At 50.1% G+C, this 20672-nt stretch overlaps 7 protein-coding genes across 7 annotated transcripts; 5 read left to right on the top strand and 2 right to left on the bottom strand.

Moving 5' to 3' along the window:
• Window positions 1–303: 303 nt before the first annotated feature.
• On the top strand, window positions 304–1817 carry JN550_003795 (uncharacterized protein; the record flags this gene model as incomplete). The annotated part of the gene is made up of 4 exons (XM_049315239.1): window positions 304–616; window positions 677–1090; window positions 1166–1473; window positions 1683–1817. 4 exons carry the CDS (start codon window positions 304–306, stop codon window positions 1815–1817), a joined length of 1170 nt encoding a protein of 389 aa, XP_049174365.1.
• A 232-nt stretch (window positions 1818–2049) lies between these two features.
• On the bottom strand, window positions 2050–3504 carry JN550_003794 (uncharacterized protein; the record flags this gene model as incomplete). The annotated part of the gene is made up of 3 exons (XM_049315238.1): window positions 2050–2647; window positions 2696–3433; window positions 3491–3504. 3 exons carry the CDS (start codon window positions 3502–3504, stop codon window positions 2050–2052), a joined length of 1350 nt encoding a protein of 449 aa, XP_049174364.1.
• Window positions 3505–4890: 1386 nt separating this feature from the next.
• JN550_003793 (uncharacterized protein) lies at window positions 4891–7123 on the top strand (the record flags this gene model as incomplete). The annotated part of the gene is made up of 10 exons (XM_049315237.1): window positions 4891–5121; window positions 5183–5311; window positions 5382–5565; window positions 5624–5707; window positions 5765–5861; window positions 5919–6048; window positions 6112–6228; window positions 6311–6485; window positions 6561–6831; window positions 6937–7123. 10 exons carry the CDS (start codon window positions 4891–4893, stop codon window positions 7121–7123), a joined length of 1605 nt encoding a protein of 534 aa, XP_049174363.1.
• Window positions 7124–8222: 1099 nt separating this feature from the next.
• JN550_003792 (uncharacterized protein) lies at window positions 8223–9749 on the top strand (the record flags this gene model as incomplete). The annotated part of the gene is made up of 6 exons (XM_049315236.1): window positions 8223–8400; window positions 8485–8541; window positions 8596–8663; window positions 8719–9101; window positions 9196–9255; window positions 9332–9749. 6 exons carry the CDS (start codon window positions 8223–8225, stop codon window positions 9747–9749), a joined length of 1164 nt encoding a protein of 387 aa, XP_049174362.1.
• Window positions 9750–11293: 1544 nt separating this feature from the next.
• Window positions 11294–11690, top strand: JN550_003791 (uncharacterized protein; the record flags this gene model as incomplete). The annotated part of the gene is made up of 2 exons (XM_049315234.1): window positions 11294–11632; window positions 11679–11690. The coding sequence occupies 2 exons, from the start codon at window positions 11294–11296 to the stop codon at window positions 11688–11690; spliced, it is 351 nt and encodes a 116-aa protein (XP_049174361.1).
• Window positions 11691–13331: 1641 nt separating this feature from the next.
• JN550_003790 (uncharacterized protein) lies at window positions 13332–15083 on the top strand (the record flags this gene model as incomplete). Its single annotated transcript, XM_049315233.1, has 5 exons — window positions 13332–13409; window positions 13466–13886; window positions 13942–14437; window positions 14490–14948; window positions 15032–15083. 5 exons carry the CDS (start codon window positions 13332–13334, stop codon window positions 15081–15083), a joined length of 1506 nt encoding a protein of 501 aa, XP_049174360.1.
• A 1449-nt stretch (window positions 15084–16532) lies between these two features.
• On the bottom strand, window positions 16533–18602 carry JN550_003789 (uncharacterized protein; the record flags this gene model as incomplete). Its single annotated transcript, XM_049315232.1, has 2 exons — window positions 16533–18175; window positions 18248–18602. The coding sequence occupies 2 exons, from the start codon at window positions 18600–18602 to the stop codon at window positions 16533–16535; spliced, it is 1998 nt and encodes a 665-aa protein (XP_049174359.1).
• Between the last annotated feature and the right edge of the window lie 2070 nt (window positions 18603–20672).

The raw sequence follows: 20672 nt of genomic DNA, 5'->3' as shown, positions 1-20672 counted from the left end.
AGGAGGTACTTTATCGCGCAGCACGTGGTGCCCCGACCCCACTAGATCCTTGCAATGCGCTGTAGAGGTACGGAGTATATCCAATTAATATGCACACTATAGCCAGTCGCAATGCGGTAGCCCTTCTCTAGTTTTGCCAGCAACCAGGTAGTCTCTTGATCTACTACGGCATTCTCCGTGAATTTGACGTGCGACAGTCCTCCCGATCACCATCAATGGGTAGGTTGAAAACCAGCTTTCCATTTTCTCACGGCTTCGATACTGTTCAGCATGATGCGTTCCTCTAAACACTCAATGTTAGATATGATAGTGGTTGGAGGTGGTATCTCCGGAATCTGTGCAGCAATTGCGGCAGCTGAGAACGGTGCATCAGTCATTGTCCTTGATCGTGCCTATGGCGGAGGCGCATCAGCTATCTCAGCAGGTGTGATCTATGCCGGGGGCGGCACGAAACAGCAAAGTAGGGCAGGTTATGGGGACGACTCTCCTGAGAACATGTATCAGTATCTTCGACATGAGGTTGGAGATGCCGTAGATGATGCAACGTTGAGGAGATTCTGTGAGGAAAGTGCTCCGAATATGGAATGGCTTGAGAGGCATGGATGCCAGTTTGACAGTACTCTCTGTCCCTATAAGACGAGCTTACCAATGTCTAAATACAATCTCTACTTCTCAGGTAACGAGAAGGCCTATCCGTTTGCCCACCTGGCAAAACCAGCACCTAGAGGCCACAAACCAGTAGGCAAGGGCTCTGGCGGGATGGGAATGACAGGCGCAGACCTTTGGCAAGCTCTATTTGACTCAGCTTCGCGACTGGGGGTAAAATTTGAGCCGGCAAGCAGGGTCACAGAGATCCTCATGGACAGTGGTGGCCGAGTGAACGGCGTCCACTACTCAACCCTCGCCAACGGGCCATGGTGGGCCGTAAGGTCCTATAAGTGGCTATCCAAGGCAGCTTTGAATTATCAAGCTACTTTTCAGCCATTGTCAAGTTTTTTAGACTGGATTGCGGAGTTTATCTTCGTAAGAGGTGCCCATGAAGAGAGATTGGGGTCTCCCACCGTTGTATTGGCTGCCGGCGGGTTTATCAGTGGGTTGCCCGCAAATCTTATGCACCACAACAGGTCGGGCCAGAGCGGTTCTTTACTAACGATGAATTTCATAGTGAACAAGGCAATGACCCAAGAATTTGCGCCGTGGGCTCGAAAAACGGCAACCCTGGGGACCGTTGGTGATGACGGAAGCGGTATTCGACTCGGCCAGTCTGTTGGCGGCAGTATCTCCCACATGGATCGCATATCAGCATGGCGGCTATTGTATCCCCCCGAAAGTCTACTGGAAGGAATCATTGTTTCCCAGAGCGGTGAAAGAATTGCAGCTGAGGACCTGTACGGTGGCTCTTTCACTGACATCATGATTGAGCGTTCAGACGGACAAGGCTTTCTGATCTTGGACTCGGTGCAATGGAAAAAGGTAAAAAAACAGATCAAGGACCAGACAAAATCGTTGTGGCGGGTTTTTATCTCGTTCTTGGTGTTTTGGGCTCATCAGCGAGCCGCTTCTCTTGAAGATCTTTCTCGAAAGCTCAGAGTCAAGGGTCACGTTCTGGAGGAAACGGTGAAAGACTACAATGCAGCAATAATAGAAGAAACAGGGGATCCGATGAGAAAGCTGAATCATAGATCAGTGATAGCAACTGGACCATTCTATGGTATCGACGTATCCCTGCGGAGTTCTGGATTGTTAATGGTTCCAGCACTGACATTAGGAGGTCTTCGCGTCGACGGCAGATCAGGGCTAGTGCTAAACAGAGCTGATCAAATGATCCAAGGTCTTTATGCAGTTGGGAGAAATGCGGTTGGTATTTGCTCAAATAGTTACATATCTGGTCTTTCTATAGCTGATTGTGTATTTTCGGGAAGGAGAGCTGGCCAGCATGTATCGCAGTTCTGCAAGAATGCTCCCAATTCTCGATAAAATTAGACTAGAGAAGCAAAGACTGTTCTAAGGTGGAAAATACATGATTTTTGAGCCTTTAAAAGTTACAACTCAAAGTTTCCTTGGTGCGAGTTGTACCAACATATCCTCGCCCAATTTTGGTGACATGAGCCCAGGAACCGGCTTCGTCAGATCCGCTTCCATCATCTTCTGCCCATCTACCAACTTGATATCATACCTGTGCAGGACCATAGCGGTGAAGAGCAGAACAGCCCGCTTGGCAATATGTCGGCCTGGACAAGCAGTACTTCCACCACCGAAGGGCCTAAAGCTATTGCCCTGTGATAGCTTGGGCTTTTTCAAGAACCTTTCATGATGGAACTGCTCGACATCCTCACCAAACACGGCTTCGTTCATATGGAGTTGGCGATATGGGACCATGAGTCGGTTACCCCGACGAAGCGTCTTACCTCCGATGATCGTGTCAGCTGTAATGTAGCGTACGGACGCCGCGAAAGCAGACAATCGAAGCATCTCGGTCCACATTGCATCCAGTTGTGGCACTGAAGCATGTAGGTACTCGAAGTCCACGTTTCCATTAGGCTTGAACGCAGGTGCTGTTTCCTCTCGGACTATTGAGACCAACGAAGGTGTCTGAATGATATAGGCCAACAACCAAAACGCAGCCTTGCGGCTATTCGTGTTGATTCTAGCCAGGTCAGTACAGGAGACTGCACGAGATGAAACGCTTGCTTACGCCCAGTAGATCGTCATAATAGCGATCGCTTTGTCTTCGTCTGACAAGTGCAGATAGTTCATTTCCTCCTCTGAAGCATTGACGAACCATGCAGCGCCCTCCCTTCTCTCGTGCGGTATCTCTAGGTATTTCTTGAATGCCTGAAGTATTCGATCCCGTGATGCCCGCATTTTCTTGGCGAGGAAATAAGGGTACTGATAGATGACCTGATAGCTTAACTCATCAAAAATGATGAAGTCATCGGTTAAATTGGGATCCAAATCAGCGAGTCTAGGCCCGAAGTAAGCATCTTGTCCAGCCTTAGCAAAATAATCCGAACACCATTGAACAAGTGGAACAATGGTGATGTCTGACGACTTTCGGATAGCGTACGAGGCTTTCCTCAGCTCGCTATTTTCGAGTTGATCGTAGAAAAATCTGTAAAACCGATCTTCAAGAAAATTTAGATTTTCCCCCGGAAACAGCTGGTGGATGTGCATCTCTCGGAACAGTATGCCTAGAGGCTTTTCTTTAGGATTGGGATATCCTTTCTTGTCCTTTGAGAGCGGCTTGAACATTTCCTTTACAGCAGACTTGGAGTTTCCCAGAATTTGCATCATCATTTGAACAAACTCCTCATATGAGAGCGTATCGTTGTTCCGATAGACTTCGCCCACGTCTTCAGCTTTAGTGAGAACATAAGTCTTCATTCCAAGAATCGTCAACGCGAATGGCTCTCTAACATTGCCAAAATAGGTTCTTAGGTCGTGTTAGCCAATTTTACATGAAAAGCGAATCGTAAAACCTCATCCCTACCTCGCTCGAGTCATTAAGACATCTGCATTGCTGAAGAATTCAATTAAATGACCTGATCAACAGATAAATTTAGTAGATGGACACCATTGCTAGGATGCTGTGAAGCAGAAATGCATACCCAAAACTATGACCAGGATCAGTAATGCCCCCGATTAGAAGAAAATAACTCGGTTTGGGCTGATCTTTCACTCACATGGAGTCCAATAAGGTAGCTCTTTTGGTTCGTTGGGGTAGAGGAGCGGAACAATGGTGAATCTATAGAGCCGCCAAAGTAGCAGGGTAGAGGCACATAACATCGCCACTCTCAAATATTCATGATATTCACTGCCTTTCTCGGGAAAAGGCCAGGTTCCCATCTTGGAGACGAGCTCATTCAATAAAGTGGTCCCCATCGCCCTATTCAAAGATGAACAGTTCCTACGGTGAGAATTCCGACTCTCTGCGTTGAGTTCGAACGGTGCGCGCAATTGCTTTGGGTGTATCTGGAGTTGATGAGTGGCAATCACAGTGGTTCAATCCAGCGGCTGGTATCAAGGCAACTGTCCTCGACTGGCAATCAACTATTGACCTTGTCTAGTCGCTACAGAACGTGGGACCTCTTCTCCTCGGACCTGTTCTCCTCCCCCTACACGCCCCACATATCTACAAATGAAAGTAGCTCCGATAAGACGGAACTGACAGGGTCCGCCGTATCCATCAAACGCTTTGACACATATCACCGTGCATACCAACCCCCGCGGCATGAGTGTTGACCAGGTTTAAATATGGTAGCACATGCTGCACCTCTGTACGGCCAGTCCGACTATTCGGATGTTACTAATGCGCAATGTGGAGCATTATTTAGTGGGCTGCCACGTAAATTGCCTTACCTAGTATACCAAGCCAACAAGGTACATCATTTGATCCCTTGATACCCGCATGCGGACTCTCTGCTCGCCTAAGGCGGCTATGGTACGCCCGGCATCACTTCTCCTTTAGGATGTGTGCTGGTTATTAGGTGGCAACAAATGTCTCCTACCTTTGCGTGTGGTCGAGAGAAGCGGTATTGATGTTGTTTTATGGCGGCCACGTGAATATCGTCTGGAACTAGAGGGGCCCCTGTCAGAGCTCCTATCGGCGTGGGTTACGCTTCATGTCAGTCCAGAACTTTTGTGCTTTGTGACTTGATAATTGTGCATGTGATGATACACAGTATTCGAATCCCTACCATGATCTGTTGGTGAGATGCCATAATCGAGTCCCATTGATCATATGATTTCTTGATACACAGTGCCTCATCACTTGTAAGGCGGCTGAAGTTTAGACTCAAAACCAACGTATGTTGATTCACCTCGAGACGCTATGCCCAAGCAAAAATTAACCACTGTCATTTTAAAACAGTTTGCCTTCAAGCTTTCTCGATGTTACCGAGCACTTTAATTCTGGGGGTCGCCATATGTGGCCTCTTCATTTGCATCAAGTTCTTGGTCGAGGGAACTTTGACAACCACAGTAGGTCTTAGATCTGAGGCGTCTAAGAAGCAGGACTCCATGACTCACTTTGCCTATCAGATTCACTATTTGAAGAACCGCTTCAAAGGGCTTTCGTATCTCTTTCATGGACCCGAGGTTATTGAGAAAGCTTATGCTCAGGTAAGAACCAGTCTTGCCTTGCAATATTTCGCCACGTCTTCTTCCTGACTCTCCCCCAAAGGCCAATGGAAGACCATTCCTAGTTGCAACGCCCTCAAATAACCATGTTCTTGTAACCACAAACGAGTTGATGAGGGAAATCGCAGATGCATCGCCTGCATCTCTGTCGCTTCACGCTGTGGCTAAAGAGGTTTGTCACATGTCACCAATGTCGCTGAAAATGGCAAGTATTTGAGCTGACTTAATATTTGGTCTGAAAGTTACTGCAGCCCAAGCACACCATGCACGGCTTCGAGTGGCAGAACCAGCGAGGTCTTGAGGGGACTGGATTCGTCAGGGCACTCCGCAGTCTTCTTACTTCTCACCTGGCTTACTTTCAGCCAAGCATTGATAGCATCATAAGAACCTGCCTTCGTGAAGAATTGAGCACCCCAGGGGGAAATGGTCAGCACATATCCGAGGTGCTGTCATATGTCTGATGACTTGCTGACATGCACTTCAGGGTTCACGCAAGTTCATATATTCCCAATGATGAAACGTATCGTAACGAGAGTGAACTGCTTCATTTTCTTTGGCGAAGAACTAAGTCAGTTTTGGGGTACGAAATGACTACAATGAAACGAGACTCACAATTAATCGACAGGCCAAAAAGCGGAGTTCACAGCAGCTGCTTTGGAATTTCCGCAATCAGTCATCTTTGCTGCTGAGATTCTGAGGATTACTCCGAGCTTCCTCCGCTCGTAAGTGGTATCTCTATACGGGCGTTCACAAATGCATAGGCTAAGAGAACTATGAAGCATCGTGGCATCACTCGCAACAGGGAAGCATCGTGCGGCAAAGACCCTGTTCAGACATCTCGAGCCCATCGTCAAAGAGCGTATGGCTAAGAGGGCGAACCCAGACCTAAATCGAAACTCGCCCCTACCTGTAAGATAATTTCAATAACATCATATACTCGGACAAACCGCCATGTTCACACCGACTTCTCAGGTCGATTGTACACAATGGCTTATAGACACGTCGCCACGGAAGAATCCATGGTCACCAGCTCGAATGATTGGCGAAATCATAGCGGTGTGGTTTAGTACCGTCCATCAGCTCTCTATGGTGAGACACACCCGTACATGATACTAGATGTTGACGTCTCCGATGAAAGTGGCTAACTGGTTGTGTATGAATCTTGGCTTAGACGGCGACGTACCTTATCGAGGACCTCTGCTTACATGAGGAATACCTAGCGCCGCTGAAGGAGGAGTTGAGGCAGCACGTCGCAACTTCTTCCAAAGCATCAATCGACATTGAACGCTTGCCTTTACTTGACAGCTTCATTAAAGAATCAATACGCTGTACTAATGCTGACGCCGGTAAGTACCTTTGGTCCACGATTTTCTGCGTGTTCTCTCATACGCAATGGCCAACTTGGCTGAAACGTGTCACAGTCAGCTGTCGCCGCAAAGCATTGGTGGATTACGTTCTGGATGATGGAACAAGAGTCGCAAGGGGTGACTGGGTGTGTATACCCCAGCGTGCCATGATGCACGACCCTAATAGGTTCTCTCGACCGCATGAGTTCGATGGATTCCGTTTTGCAAGGGCCAACGCTTCGCTTCGCGCAGGGAACCACTCAGCCGAAGTCCCTGACAACAGTCCTGCGAGTCTGACAACAGCGAACCATGATTGGCCAATCTGGGGTTTGGGTATTGCAGCATGGTAAGTGACGCGCAGCAAATATTCCCTGCATCCCCCTCCCATGAAACCATGCAGGATGAAGGAATTTCTGACTCGTGTCCCTGAGTACTGACTAAGCATGCAAAGCCCTGGCAGGTTTTACGCCTCGCTAGTGTTGAAGTTGATAGTTGTGCAAGTTTTGGATGAGTGGGAGTGCAAGTTACCTGACAAGGATGGCCCACGAAGCATGGTTTGGAGATCGAGCGTCGTACCACGCAATGACACGAGAGTACTGTTTCGTAGGCAAAGTGAGAGACACCTTGAGGCGTCGTAGTAGGATAGTTCACCCCTAAAGTGTTGTATCTTGGTAGCTTGTGGAGTTGCTAAAAGGACCACATGTTCCAAAGTCCCAGATCGCTATCAAGGTAGCAAAACCCACACTCATTATAATCAAGTCGCTACATAAACGCTCCAATCAGGTGCCTGTAACTGCGGCCTATAACCCTAGTAGAGGATTCGGTGTACAATCTCGGTGCATGAGAACTCGCACAGGCTTTTACAGGGGGTCGCCCGAATATGCAAATCACTTCAAGGCGCCAGGTGCAAAGACTCAGATAAGAAGCTCGCAATACATGCAGGGATTTCTCGGGAGGGATCTCGGCAATCTGTGCGTCGTGTCAGCGACAGCCGTGACGCAGTAACGTAGGTACTATGGCACTAGGTACCGTGGGGCTTGCGGGGCTAAGCAGCATATTAGGTGGGTCGAGTCGCCCTAGATAGGGCCATTGGTCCGCCTCATATGCATCATGTGCCGTGGTGGTGGGCAGGAGGCTTGTTCTTATTGGTTTCTCAACGCTAGCTCCCGTCCGGGTTGTCAACATCGACTGCGACTCTTGTCAGCATATTTGTGGTGCTTCATCCATTGATCGACGCATATTGCCCACGATAGAGGTATCGATAGAGTAAGTTTACTCCATGCGTAGCCGAATGGAGACCAAATCCGTTGCCATGCTGAAGGTTTGGGTTATGTACAGGCGCTGTGTATATTGTCGAGGCACAAATTATAGTGCATAATCTTGTACGTTGTGCCATGCACGTTCGATACCACTTCGATCCTATTGGGAAAATGAATGTCACTCAAAGTCATATTCCTGCCATTCACTTTTCTCTACCGCGGCAAGCGTGGCCACCATCAGACAAGTATGGTGTCAGCTTTTGTGCTTCACTGCAACCATGATGGCGTGTCAGAGATAGTTACGTAGCCTATATCTGTCGAGGGTAACAGCTTAACTACCACAATGATTTAAGCTAGATATTTGATCCCACCTCTGATACCTTCGCAAGGTCAACGTTGATTGAACTTGAGCTTACAGTAACTGAGGAATGAATAACACCAGAACGGGCACTGCAGAATGGATCCCTCAGCCGGGAACATGGACCTTTGCCTCCTGCCGTTGCAGCAGCCACCTGCTGGACAGGTGTCCAACTTCACGAATCCGAGCAACCTCGTTGTCCCAACGATAGCGATCAGCACCATCTTCACAGGACTATGTTTGGCATTTCTGGCAGGAAGGTTCGCTCAGAACTGGATGAAAATGAGAACTCCAGACTGTATGTCGCTGTTTGTTGAAACAATACTCACCTAGTCTACCGAGGCTACCAGGAGTTTGCGAATTGGCGCTAATCATCCTGCAGACTTGGCCATCGTAGGCTTCGTACTTAGTACCAGTTATACTGGAGTCGTCATTGCCAGTAAGTGATGACATTAAGATCAATGGAGCCAATCAAAGTTGACTTTGTCAAAAGTGCGCAACTTTGCTCGCCATTCTTGGGACGTGCCAATGTGTTGGTACCTGTCAGATTACTCGTGGCAGGTGAGAATCACTTCCGAACTCACGGCCTCTGTGCAATTACTCACGACGCAATCAGTTGCTCTTTGCCTCCAATATGTTGTTAGGCCCAACTCAATTCGTTGTCAAAGTGGCAATCTTGCTTCTCTATTTCCAAATATTCGCTGTAACGACCCGGACAAAGGTGTCTATCATATTAGCCTGCGTATTCTCCGGGTTAATCTATCTCGTCCATCCCATAATGGTCGTCGTATTCGAAGCTCCTCGAATTGGACAGACATGGTCTGAACCAGCACTCAGTGGCATGGCCGCGAAGCTGACATATTATGCCCCCCTTCATGGCATTGGCTCCGTCATTCTGGATATCTGGATCCTTCTCATACCAATTCCAGCCATCATAAAGCTTCAAGTGTCTGCCAAAAAGAAGGTGCAGCTTCTTGTTGTTTTCGTGACGGGGTTTCTGTAAGCCGAATAACGCATTGGATGAATGGTTCATTAAGCTAATTGAGGCTAGTGGGGTGATTTCGAGTATTATCTCTTGCTATTGGCGCTTTAGGCTTCTACTTGATAAGCCAGGTGACAGCTCGTGGTACCAAGGTCAACTTTTCATCTGGATGTAAGTCGTTATCTGATTTTTTAATGAAAACGTCACAGTTGCATAAGATCATAACTGCTAATGGGGTTTCCAACAGAATCATCGAACACAATGTGGCGGTCATGGTGGGATCCATGCCAGCATTCGCCGGCATGATCAAAGCTCATGTTTCTGGCTCCTTTGCTTCATTGAGATCTAGGATGTATGGACGTAGCAGTGGAGTGGGACATTCGGGCCAGGGAAGCCTACCCGCATCTTCAAAATCTCCAAGCAGTTTCGGCAGTGGTACGCCATATGGGGCACCCAAATCACACGCTTACTACTATGAGCTCAGCGAATCGATAACACACCCATCTCCGATATATGTTGGAAGCACGTCATGCAACGAGCTCTTACCCCGCGACGAAGAGCAGGGGATATTTCGAAGCACTAACTTTGAGCAGCAGTCTTTACATAAATCCTCAGACCGCTGTTCGATTGAAGGTCGTTCGAGGGGTTCGCGGGGCCAGGTGTGAACACATGGGACATTCACATCGGTGATTTCATAAATTTTTGTCAGATGATGAGCAAAATAATTTAGAACCAGGAGTTTCAATCGAATGTTTTACAAATGAAGACATCTAGATGCAAGTAAAACGAATGATGGGTAGAGCATAGCTGACGATACTGCACTTGGTTCGTCGAACTTAGAGTCCGGCGTGTCAACGTGGATCTATTTGCTAAAGAAACCCAGACAATATTCGTACCTTCATACCTAGCTATCTGATTGGCATGGTGCGAAAGTGATTACTCGACTGCATAGATACGTAGGATACCGAGACCGTACGAGACGTGGCCGACCAGTTGTACGATAGTACGCATCATATTGTGTAAGCAGCTCGATCTTGCCGAATGCCTTAGTTTGACAGTATCAAAGATAGTAGTAGTATCTTGACTCCCAGAAGTGTCTGTTCGCGCCTCTCTCGAATTCCAAATCTAGAAGTGCCCGAGCCGTCCGTCTCAATCCTGTCCCAAAGCAGACCCATGAGCAAAGACTAAATCTCCTGCGGACACCGCGTTATGCAGTTGCTAACCTGACTCATTGCAAGATATACATGTCACAAAGTCAGTAGTACCCCATCGATACCTCGCAATCTCAAACGAAAGCTACCGCAGTATAGCCGAGCATCATGGCAGTGAGCAGGGGGTTTGTGCATTAGCCAAAACTTAGTCGGCATGCGTGCCTAGTTGACGGGACATTCAAACTTAATAATCAATAGGGCTCCATACCTCTCTGTCTGAGTACTTTGAGACTACCTAGGTACCAGCATAGGTAACCATCGCCTGCGTGCGTGCTATCGGCGCGGATGCTGATAGGGTACCTAGGTGTCTGGGACAAGCCGAGATCCAAGCGAGACCAGGGGGCGAATGGCACTTAACGTCCCTGCAGAAAATACACTGGATCGGTACACTTAGGCCGTTTAAGCTCCACTAGCCCAACGGCTCGCTGAGCGGGATGTGCGGCGCTACCATTCTGTCACAACGGCCCTGCCCGCTCAATTGCAGGGATGCTGATTGGACTCTACCACCACAGTAGTCTTGCAACTCACCGACCCAATTTGTATTTGCCCACTGAGACACAAGCGACGGAGATGGTCACAACCAACTGAATGCGATACCTTGTTCAGGTCTCAGACTTTGGCTCCGCTGGGATATGATCAGGTGTCCCCACGGTTGGTAAAGGTATCCATTCTAACTACGAAATTGGATCGCCTACTTGGAACCCCACTATGTTGGTACGTCGTGCTTTGTCCGCTTCCTTGTTTTGCTCTGGTGCAGAGTGGCCATGCACGAACATGAATCATGAAACTGCCGCTGCACCCACCACCTGTTTGTGGCCGGGGCGATCGAGAGCACTCTATCTAATGCTTGCACATCGATATTTCACTATACTGTAAATACAAGGTGAATTCCGCCTTTCCCGCCATTGGCGCGAAATCCACTTGTAAGAATGATCCTGTTTTGTCTTGGTCCTCTGACCTGTTCGAACCTTGTCCGTCTTTCATAGATCTCGCAAGGGATGTCTCCCAAATCGATCCTGGTGACAGGGTGCTCGGTGGGCGGTATTGGTGCCGCCATCGCCCTCAATCTTGCCAGAGGCGGTCACAATGTCTTTGCTACAGCACGAACTACGTCCAAGATACCACCAGAGCTATCAGCTCTACCTAATGTCATAGTCGTTCAACTAGATGTTACTTCCAAGTCGTCAGTTGAGGAGGCAGCGAGAACCGTGGGTCAGAGCGGTGTTGCTGGCCTGGACGTATTGGTGAACAACGCAGGAGCAGGATATGGAATGCCGATCCTCGACATGGACGTAGAGAAAGCCCAGAAACTTTACGATGTCAACGTCTGGGGGCCTGTACGGTGTGTACAAGCTTTCTCCAGCCTTCTAATCAAAAGTCAAGGCCGCATCGTAAATATAAGCACGGTTGGTGCTGTTATTAACATGCCATGGATTTGTGAGTTCACTGCACGTCGCTCCGTATCGACTTCTTGTGATCTCTTTGCCTGCTGATGGTGGTGTGCTACCATAAGCTGCCTACACATCGTCGAAAGCCGCGATTACGAACATTTCAGAGTGCTTACGGCATGAGCTCTCTCCTTTCAAGGTTACAGTCGTAACTATAATGGCGGGCATTGTAGAATCTCACTTCCACGACAACGATACCAGAACTGAACTGCCCGACAAGTCTCGATACACTTTGATCAAAGACATTATAGACGGTTGGACAAGTGGCAGGTCGAAGCCTCATGGCATGTCGGCAGATCAGTTCGCTGCCCATATAGTCGGTGATATAGTTGGTACTAACAAGGGCGGGCTCGTTTGGAAGGGACCTAATGCTGGATCTGTAAAGATTGCGCAAACATGGCTTCCCGCCTCCGTATTAGTGAGTGCCCCTCCCTTCCCATTTTCATACCAGATATATTTCTTCTATTTCCTGTCAGCTGTACATGATTGTATCAAATACTGACAGATAGTGCAACAAGGACTCAGCCATGACGAAGAACCAGGGGTTAGATAAGCTCTAACAGCTCAGGAAGGCTCAAAATCAGATGTACATAGGCCGCCACTGAGTGAGAGTGAGGTTTTTCCCCCGTCTTCTTTTATTTTTACTGCTAGTTTTACAGATAATGGACAAGTAGAAGGGGAAATGTGGTACTCTTAGTCAAGAAGCCTTCCATGATCTTGTCTTCAGGCCTGTTCTCGTTCGGCATCGTTTCGTAGCTGTTTCGGAGAGCTGTACGCCCTCTCTTATCTATTGGCTACAGTAACCTAAGCAAAGTGTAGAATTCACATGCTGATATGCCCAGCTGCGTTGGAAGCATCCTGACATGCCTGGAGAGAGTGCCCTGCATCCCGCATACTTTTTCACTGCTAAAACCCCTCGCGGCTCCCTTGCCTAAAGCAAATGCACCTGTAGCAGCCCCGATGCACGGCATTGATTATGTTCCTTCCGGCGATGCGCTATCTTGAAATTCTATGCAGTTAGGGGACAGTTCGTAGCAAATGCACTTGCATGACTGTCCGCGTGTCTAATTTCCGTATTGATTGCCTAAATCCCCACGAGGGCACAACTTCAGGGAATCAAGCTCATTTCGTGTCCATTTGATTTGGTGGGTGTAGCCAACGGCCGTCTCTCTCACATCGAATGTACGAAACTATCAGATCAATTGCATCGTGGGTAATCTTCCATCCTGTGCAAGTTCCAGTGATTCTACTTCCCAAAGACGTCTTGAGTGGATTTCTGGGCCTTCAGATCCAGCTGAGCAAGACCGTCTGTATGCCACGTGGAGCGGGCGGAGGCTGAACCCTGCATACCCGGTAATGGCCACCCAATTAGGTCAATCACATCTCCTCAACGTAGTATTGGAGACTGGTTGCTGCATGATCGGGTAGCATCGAGCTCAGCTCATTCCAGCAGTTCAGTGGGGTATAAAGTTCCAATATATTTATATTGCCAATCGGTGGCAGCACTTTCCCACCGTTTTTTAACCACGCCTGTCTGCACTCGAACCAGCAACGACCAGCATGCCGGGTTTCCTCTAAGGCCTTCAAGATGTTGCGCAACTTTTCCGTTCTAGGACTCCTTTGCGTCGTCACAAGCGGTGCCGCGAGAGGATCATGTGCTAATTGCGTAGGTTGAGGTGCAAGTCCATTGTTATTATGAATGGGGCTAATATGACTGGAAAGTGTGCAAAGCTTGCCTCGTCGCTGCCGGGCAAGGTGTTTTCTCCTGATAGCGCTGCATACGAAGCCTCTCTAGCTTCGTATTGGGCTTTGCAGGAACAGCTCATCACGCCATCATGCATCGTGTCTCCAACGACTGCGATCGACGTCTCGACAGCCCTGAAGATTATAGTGCCCGACTCATGCAAGTTTGCCGTACGCGGTGGAGGTCATGGGACTGCAGTGGGAGTTGCCAACATAGAGGACGGCATCACAATAGACCTTAGAGGCATCGACACCATTGTGCTGAGTGAAGATAAGGAGCAAGTGGCTGTTGGGGGAGCTGCGACACTGGGGGATGTCTACACTTATTTAGCTCAGTACGGAGTTTCGATTCCAGGCGCGCGCGCTGCTGGAATAGGTGTTGGAGGATCAACTCTGGGTGGTGAGTACTTGAGCTCTGCTTACGAAAGAGAACTGAGCTGATTATATCTGGCCAGGCGGATTCGGATACTTCGCGCCCAGTCAAGGACTCGCTGCCGACTCCGTGGCTGAATACGAAGTCGTCCTGGCCAACGGCGACATCATCACAGCAAACCAACAGAGCAACAGCGATCTGTGGAGGGCGCTAAAGGGTGGGGGCAGCAATTTCGGGATCGTCACCAAATTGACGTTCAATACGTTTCCTCTGGGAGAGGTTTGGGCCGGCGATGTTTTCTTCTCGGTATCAAACGAGACCGTGCAAAGTACGGCAACGGCCTTATACAACTTCGCGTCAAATCCCGACTACGATGAAAATGCCAGCGTCTTCGTGCTATACGCTTATCAGAACGCGCCGGTCGTACTGGTAGAGTATACCTACACTGCACCTGTTGTAGATGCTCCTGTCTTCGACGAGTTCGAAGCTGTGCCTGGTCAGCTTCTGAATACTACAGCCGTGACTACAATCCCTACGCTGAGTGCAAGCTCTCAAGCCCAATCTCCCAGTGGTTTCGAGTAAGATTAACACTATTAGCTTCTTTTCGGTCCAATCTAATATTTGTCGCAGGCAAATCACATTCGCGATGACGTTTGTGAACGATGAGCAAATGATCCTCGAGGCCTATAACATTATGATCGCTGCAAGTTCCAAGCTCACTGGAGTAGCAGGCGCGGCGATAGGTTTGACACTGCGGCCGATTGTCCCCTCGATGATACGCCCCGACGATGTGCTCGGCCTCGAGGTGCCTGCCCAAGGCTTGATCCAAACCATCGGATCCGTCCAATTCAACCTAACTGCAGATTATTCACTCATGAACAACGTGGCAGACCAGATGCTGAGCGATCTTGAGGCAGCGGCCAAGAGGCTCGGCGTGTACAATCGATACATCGACATGAATCATGCTAAAACAGAGCAAAAGGTCTTGGAGGGTTATGGGTCTCGGAACTATGAGTTGTTGAAGGCAGCCGCTGGAAAGTATGATCCTAAAGGGGTCTTCCAGAATTTGATGCCGGGAGGCTTCAAGTTGTGAGACCATTTCGTCGTGGCTCTCAAAGAATAGTGCCCAAAGATACTCCTTGGCATTGAGACCACTTAATACACTGCTACAGGCTGTGGGTTGAGTTCTACATTTTGGCACCGTTCGACTCCTCGGATCATTGAGTAGAATCATAGCCATGCATATCCGCTTATTTCTTTTATTAGACAGACCCTAATATAATCCTTTCTATTCCGTTATAGTAGCACGTATCCATCAAGTAGTGCCATGTAAAAGTCATAAATGAAGCTCAGTTGACGCAGGACCTTAACGTGGATTGTTGTCCTTTCTCTCTACGCAGATGGTACAAGCATATCATCAAATCACATTTACAAATATCTCTTGGTCTGGGTTTTGGCGGGCACAAACTCTTGTGCTGTCCTAAACCTAGATGGGCGGACTGTTCCAGTGGTCAAACTAGGTTGCAGGTGTTTATAAGGACGAAAGAAATCCCGACTAGACAGTTCGCTGCTGCGAATGGACATCTCTAGAGCGTCAATCCAATTTAGCTCTACGACCATGCACTTGGTATGACATGTACCCTTACCAGATTGCTAGATCAAGATCGAAATACAGAGCTGCCATGACACATATCACTCCACTATGCTGCCTTTTCCATTATAGAAACTCTGAAGACGTGCTTATTAGCATGTCCGGGACTCTCAATTTCAAAAATTAGACAGCTAAACCCAAAGGCCCCCCTCACGAAAGATTGAACACAGATCTGCTCCAGGAAAGGAACCATTTATGTTGTTTCACAGATCATGTGACCTTCGCGTACTCCAGCGCGTCACAACTGACCTACCAATACTAAGTAGCAGCTAGACTCGCCGGAACGCCGGATGGCTACACGCTTATATGTGAGTTAAAGGAGTGCCCAATCTCTCAAGCCTGCCCAAAGCGGTAAGCCATTTGGGCTCCAAGTTGCGGCACAGCACGGCCTATTCCGATGTACGGTTCTTTCTGCGCTGGGCCGTGGAGTCGGTGGGTTTAGACGTAAGCACTTGCTGCGGCGGATCAGCAGTGCTCTAGCCTACTGTAGAACGGGCATCCTGGATGTAGCCAATCGCACCGAGAGACATTCATAATAATGCCCCACGACCCCCAAAGTCCTACAGGTCCAATTCCACCTTGGGGCCACACAGTGTTCATAGGATTCAATGATGGGCGGATGCTGCGTCTGCTTCGTAGCTGGTCATACCGCCCTTACGGACTCACTGAATAGAGCAGAGATAAGAATTAGGGCCCTCGAGCCAGATCCAAGTTCACCATTTGCTGATCAGTGAAGGCGTGACAAATCGTTTCAGGTGTCATAACTGTATTCTGCGTCTTTCTACGCGTCATTACATTCTATTCTGGCCTCGCCGCAGTAGCGAGAGGCCATATGGTATCTCGGGGGCATCACACTCTTCTCCACACTCGCAGGATATCGAAGTACAACTAGTTGCACGCGTCCGTCATGCCAATGACAAAAAGTCATAGAAAAAAAAAGATGAAATATAGAAGGTCCCTTGGTTTTCAAGTCCCCCCGAAAACGCCAAATCCCAGATAGAAAATGCACACAGCCCCTGACACTACCTATGTCCTGTGGGTGGCTGAGGGCTGTGTGGACTTTGCACGCCGTGGGTCCCGTAGGTAGAGTCCGCCGGTAATTCATTCTGCGACTGGTACGTAGTAGGCATTTCCTGAGGGACCGGGGCCATACCTCCAGGCAGTTCCGCGGCGAAATTCTGTTGGGGGTAGCCCTGTTGCACGTAGTCGTGCTGAGGATATGCCTGGGCCTGCTGAGGAGGCGGATATCCCGTCCCTCCGTACGGCGCCTGCTGAGCAAACTGCGGGTTGTATACGGACGCATGCTGCTGTTGCGGGCTGTACATGGTCGACTCGGTCATGTTGGGCGAGGTCGGGTTCTTGACGGGCTCGTAGTAGCCGTGCTGCGTTGCGGCGCCGCTGACGGATCCATTGTAGGTTCCCGGCTCGGAGGCCGCTGCGCTCGCCTTGCCCGCCGCTCGACGTCTCCGTATGAAGAAGAACGCAAGCGCACCGAGTCCAGCCGCTCCGGCAAGTCCGATGCCAACACCGATTCCAGCCTGGGCGCCCGTACTGAGCGAGCCGGAGGACGATGAAGCGGCATCTGTCGACGTGGATGCAGGGGCAGCCACGCTGGCGGAGGCGCTCGCCTCTGCGGGAGTCAAGGCCTTCCAAGCGCCTGACCATGACGTCTTCCAGTCGTTATCGCTCGCACTGATAGACTTGTCGTTGCTGTTGATGGTAACGACGGCGGCAGACGGGATGTTCGGACCAGGAGCTTGCGCGAGCCACCATGTCTTGCTCTCCCAGTTGGCTCCAACGAAGGCGTCCTGAAGGAAGGCACGGCCCAATGTGTATTGATTCGCAGCGCCGGTGAAACAAGGGAAATATTGGGTTTTAGATGATACCAGTGGCGCGTCGAGGGTGAGGTTGAGGTGGCGAAAGGGTACCGCAATGGTGACTTTTTCCGTGTTGGTAGTTCCAGTGAAGGTAAACTGCAGGGCTGAGGCAGAGTTGACGATCTTGGAGTACTTCGTATCGTCAGTATTCCACGTATAAAGCCCAAGCTTCTCATTCAGGGTGACGGGAAGGTGTGCTGTGATGGCCTTGCATGTGGATGATGGCAATGACAGGTACGGAGAGCATCCGTCGATACGGGTCTTGAGTCCCCCGGTCATGGACGAATTCCCCTCAGCCAACAGTCCAGTCCTCGACGTGCCAAAATCCCACGGCGATGATCCATCAATGACATTGATGGATATATCATTCAAGGTAAGCTCGCTGCTGATATCTCCGGTCCCACCCAGTGTTAGAACTTCTCCCACGATGCGGTTCTTATCATAGCCACCAAAGTAGAGCGACCCGGCCATTGATGGATTGGCGGATCCAATGTGCATACTGAACGAGTTGGACGGTATCTTGTTGTGCGACGCTAGGTATCCCGGAATAAGACTGGCGTTGATAGGTGCGTCTCCTCCCGTCGAGAAACTTTGGTTTACCTGCCCTGGTGCGCCTACGCCCAAGCAACCTACACTCAGGGGTTGCCACGAACCGTCGGGATATGTCGCGAAAGCTTCGCCGATCAGGGCCATCGAGACGTTCGGTACCGTGAAGCCCGACCCAGCCTGAAGATCGATATTGTCGATCCAGGACGTTGAGCTTTCGCCATCCACGAGCAGACCAGCCACTACCGAATACGTTAGAGAAGGGCTCTACCAAGGCTTGCTGCTGCTGTATATATCGAAGGGGGGATACTTACTATAGTCCGGCCCTGGCGAGAACTGGATTTTCCCGGTTGACCCCGTGTTATCCAGAGCAGACTGTGCTTTGTCGTATACTCCCGCTTGGCTCGCATAACATGGCAAGGTGTTGTTGTATGAGCAGTACTTGCTCGTCAATAGAAAACTCTGGTATTCGTGCCCCGGGTACATGGCAATGGTCTGATCGTCCCCGACTTTCACTTCCACCGCCGGCCAAGGACCGTCCGGTCCAAATGTTTGTGATGACCATTTTGCAGCAATCGGGTCAGTTGCCGCCTGAGCCGAAGCAAGGAGGGAGATATATGAAAGTAGCGACAGCGGCAATGTCGAGGAACGGGCCATGATGGCGACCATCGTGCCGTACGGAAGGTATACACCTGAGGATGGGATGTTTTACCGCAACAGAAACTAGCAAGACAGGAAATAGGAAAGAGAGAAAGGACTTCAGACGGCTCAATGTGCTCCAGAAGAAGGAAGGAGATGCTCAAAATAGTTGCCCAAGAGGATCCAGCAGAGCGGGCTTTGGTCCCACCATTACACAGTGAAGACCCTAGTCTGCAGAAAACGTCCCATGCCAACTGATGAACAGTCTCGAGATTTGCAAGGCTGGGGGGGGGGGGCGAGGTAGTTCCGGACTAGGCTATGGACATAGGGCATTAGACTGTCAGCGCTTACTATGTAGACTAGTGAACATGCTATGATATACGATCCACCTCGCCCTATCAGTGCTCACGCGAGCAGACGAGACGAGCTGCTGTGCCGTCGTTAGGTCGCCAGGGGCCAAGCGATAACGCTTTGGGGGAGATGAGGCAGTCAGTCCCCGGGGGCAGTGAGGCGCACTTCCACACAGGACTTTCGCACGGCTTGGCACGGCTTCATCGCATGTTGAAGGATCCAAATGCCTGGGCTGCTAGCACCAATGTGGACAAGGCTTATTTCGATGGCCCGCGCCCCTGTCCCTGCTCGTCTGCAACGTGTAGCATGTCGAAAAAAATACTCCCGTCTGTTATCAACAGAGGAGCCTCAAGGTGGACAGTCCCAATCGTACTTGTTTTTGCAGGTACTTGCGAAGTAGGAAACAGACGGCACTGGCACTCAGGCTAAAACGGTCTCAAATAGGTTAATAATGATTACCTGGACTATCGTAAGGATTCGACAGTCGGAAGACATGGCCGTGCGATTTGTTGCTTTTGCCTGGACGAACACAGAGAAGAGGAAGGCTGGTCGCACACGCGCTGGTTCGGTTAGCCGGTGTTTGGGGGGGCTATTTTTGGACGTTTTGGGGCGAAGCGGACGAAATTACAGGCTGATCGTTGCTGGATGATGACACCAGGCGGCCGTTGTCCAGGGGCATCCGCTGAGCCCCACAAGGCCTAGCTGCTTAGTTACCGTGGTACGGCGGTCCTTAAGTTAAGTAGTGTGTGTCTCCTCGGGCTGATTATGGGGGTTTGGGGGAACGGCTTCTGGCCTCTGGCATCTGTGTTGTGGCTACACAGTGACGTGAATGGCTATTGACCGTGCAGGCTTTTAATATATCTGTGGCAAGTTCACAGGACTCGAACTTGTGCCTTGAGCGGGTGAAGGTATGCAGAAGAACTCAGACGATTGCCACGAGTACTATGGTATTCTGCCTTGTTCGTAGAGTATGTAAACGATCCAATGAGAGAGCTCACGGCCAGCTGCGAGTCCTCAATCTGTTGCATATCTGGTGCGAAGGATCAGGCTCTAGCCGAATACTGCAAGCCAGATTGTGGCGACGATCATCCTTCAGTTTGAGGCTCTGAGCACCGGGCCACCGGGCGGCGGGGAACATGTTGACAGCATAGGGCACGGGTCGGTTAGTATACCGTAGATGGGGAACAAAGGCTTCCAGGTTGTCGTTGTTGGAGAGGTACATTGCACCTGTGCCCAGCGCCCAGCGAGCCGGTAACTTTTAAGGGTATGCCGGGCTGGCGGGTAAGTAGGTTGGAGCCTCTGCCTTTTTCGCTGTTGGAGTACCAATGAGTTGGTACGCGCTGCCCGGGACCTGCCGTGGCCGGCCAGCCACCTGCAGCCAGCCAGCAGCCCACGGAAGACATGCGACGCTACGTGACCCCCCTTGGCCCCATTCTGTAGCAAAAACGGAAGGGGACCTAACTACGTAGGTAGTTACCACAGTAAGTTGGCTTGACCACTAAGGTTCGTGACCAAAGCGGTGCAGTCCACTAAAGATTGCTTGTTAGGCGGTGGCTGGCGCGTAGCGGGTGCGCAGCAAGGCCAGCAGTGCTTTTTTGGTTCTGTAGCGAAGCTCAACCTCAGCCTCGAGCCAGGCCTTTGTCCGCCGTTCCATTGGCACTGGATCCGGCTGGGGGAGAGGGGGGCCATTGGGGCCTTGGGGCCTTGAGGCCTTGGGACGGCAGGGGTGTCGTCAGTCAGCACCAGCAG

The sequence above is a fragment of the Neoarthrinium moseri genome (assembly GCF_022829205.1).
Source record: "Neoarthrinium moseri strain CBS 164.80 chromosome Unknown scaffold9_Wmoseri_CBS_16480, whole genome shotgun sequence".
In the NCBI taxonomy this organism is placed as follows: Eukaryota; Fungi; Ascomycota; class Sordariomycetes; order Amphisphaeriales; family Apiosporaceae; genus Neoarthrinium; species Neoarthrinium moseri.
This window is presented reverse-complemented; position numbering and strand designations above follow the sequence as displayed.